This window comes from Lolium perenne, chromosome 6 (assembly GCF_019359855.2).
Source record: "Lolium perenne isolate Kyuss_39 chromosome 6, Kyuss_2.0, whole genome shotgun sequence".
In the NCBI taxonomy this organism is placed as follows: domain Eukaryota; kingdom Viridiplantae; phylum Streptophyta; class Magnoliopsida; order Poales; family Poaceae; genus Lolium; species Lolium perenne.
Window position 1 is genome coordinate 224,925,595 of NC_067249.2, and position 2,248 is coordinate 224,927,842.

Sequence of the window (2,248 nt, forward strand, 5' to 3'; positions counted from 1 at the left end):
TATCTGAATTCTTGTCCGCCTCCGATATTTTTTTCCATAAAAAGAATATATTAGTATGGAGAACATACAAAACCCTCCAAGATATCTAGTATTTGAGTTGTTATCTCCCCTAGGTTACCGGAATTTCCGGCCGCCTCATCTCTGGTAGGTTACCGGAAGTCCCGGCCACCTCTGACGTATTTTTCTTGCACGTACCCAAAACCTTTGGTTCCAACTGATGCCCACAAGGCCACAATTGCAGAAGCTTTCACCGCAATCTTGCAAGAAACAGATGGAACGGGGATCATGGGTATTCAGTCGCCGCCCTGTTTCCTCAACGCATCGAAACACAAAAGAAGAATGGAGCAAGCATGGAGTTTGCACCACGATGCCGGTTACTATAGGCAAGGCGCATTAGCCCGGCGATTTACACAAAAATAACTCTTTTAGGTAAGAATTGCATAAAATGACCCTTCAATCAAACTAATTCATGCTTCTAACATTTTTGTGTGGCTCCCTTCCTAAGAGCGCCACATCCTTTCGTGTAACGCCCTTCGCAAGTAGGGTTGAAAATGAAAGGGAAACTTTCCGCCTGTTTCCGAAGAAAAAGGAAATGGAGGGCCGAATACGGAAAAGGAAGCGGCATTAGGAGGAAAAGAAACGGAAACGACAAAAGCTTAAAGGGAAACGGAAAAGAAAACGAGGGAGCCCTTTCCGGCGGAAACGGAAACGGCAGAGGAAATTCCGGAAAAATAAATACGGAAAGTTTCCGGTAATATAACCCAGAGAGGCCCGTGCATTTAGTAGGCCTATATTTACACGTAAAACCGGGCTTGACCACGTATCAAATCCACTAATTACTCTAACCCTAATCACTCTGTATAATTGCCTGTGCATGAGACCGCCGTCGAAAGTCCTATCCTATTCCTGGACGACTCATCTACCGTGCCGGGCGACGACTTCACGTGACCCAGCCGGCCAGCCGATCGCAGCGTCGGCGGCGTCTTCCTCCCACACCATCGGCCGGCCACGTGACTGAGCCGGCACCACCGTTGTTTCTCCGCACGTGATCGGTGAGTATACGACTATATGTACGTATAGATCAATCTATCCAAGTCCACTTTCTACAACGATTCAACTTGTTCATGCATGCATGTGTGTTGGTGATTCTACAGGTTATCATGGACAATTCTCCTCTGCCTATGTCTGTGGCCACATCATCCCAACCTGCTGTTGCATCTCCAAATGGTAATAATGTAACGAAAAATGGTGCCTTTGTGGATCTGGTTACTGAACCTGCTGGGAAGCCTCCTCCTTGTAAGAGATCTAAGAAAACTACCTCTGCTGGGAAGCCTCCTCCTTGTCTTAAGGATTGGACCTTGGGAAAAGGTACTATTTTTTGTTTTTCTTAAATTATTTCCTCATTTCCATGTCACAGCTGATGATACTGTTTTTTTTATTGTCCAGGTGCTAAGGAAGCTGATTCTATCATGGACGAAATGGACATGGCAAGCTTTGAGCAACATTTGGCAAATTTGGTGCTGGTATGCCTTATTATTGTTGTCTAGTCTAACATCCAAATTTTAATGTTGTAATTCGAATTTTAATTGTCTCTTTGATGCTTATTTGTGTTAATTTTCTGTAGTTGGACGACCAAGAGACTGGTGGTGATAGTACTGATGGGGAGGACACTGCTGAAGAAAACATGGAGGAGTGAGGAGTTGATAAAGCCTACGCGGTGCTTTACTGTTGAAGCATGCACGTTTTCTATATTTTTCATGAGGATTGTGAGTCTTAGTGTCTACTCAAAAATATTTTGTGAACTTCCTTGCTTCTCGGGGAAGTGTTAAACTACGTATGTTACTTTATGTTGAATTGCCGCTTGTCGAAGTTAAGTGATATATCTTGTCTTATTGTTTATTTCTGTATGTGTCTCTTTCGGTCTACGAATCAAGATATTATGCCGTATTGTATTGTGGCAAATATCCCCTTTCGTAACGTATCCGCTGCGTATTCGTTCCGTATTCATTTTCGATGATTTCCGTTTCCATATTCATTTCCGGGGATTCCGATTCCATTTTCGTTTCCGACATGATAGAGGGAAACAAAAACGATAAAGCATGTTTCCGTCCGTTTCCGTTTCATTTTCAACCCTATTCGCAAGGACGCCACACCCTTCTATGTGGTTCCCTTCACCAGGGCCGGCCCAGGAGAGGGTCTGGCGGGGCGGCCGCCCCGGGCCCAGAAAAATTGGGGGCCCATATTTTAT

At 44.6% G+C, this 2,248-nt stretch overlaps 1 protein-coding gene across 1 annotated transcript; it reads left to right on the forward strand.

Annotated features, from left to right (window-relative positions):
* The first annotated feature begins 543 nt into the window (after positions 1–543).
* Positions 544–1,899, forward strand: LOC127309278 (uncharacterized). Its single transcript, XM_051340185.1, has 4 exons — positions 544–1,052; positions 1,155–1,368; positions 1,447–1,523; positions 1,625–1,899. Exons 2-4 carry the CDS (start codon positions 1,161–1,163, stop codon positions 1,694–1,696), a joined length of 357 nt encoding a protein of 118 aa, XP_051196145.1. The 5' UTR covers positions 544–1,052; positions 1,155–1,160; the 3' UTR covers positions 1,697–1,899.
* Positions 1,900–2,248: the final 349 nt, after the last annotated feature.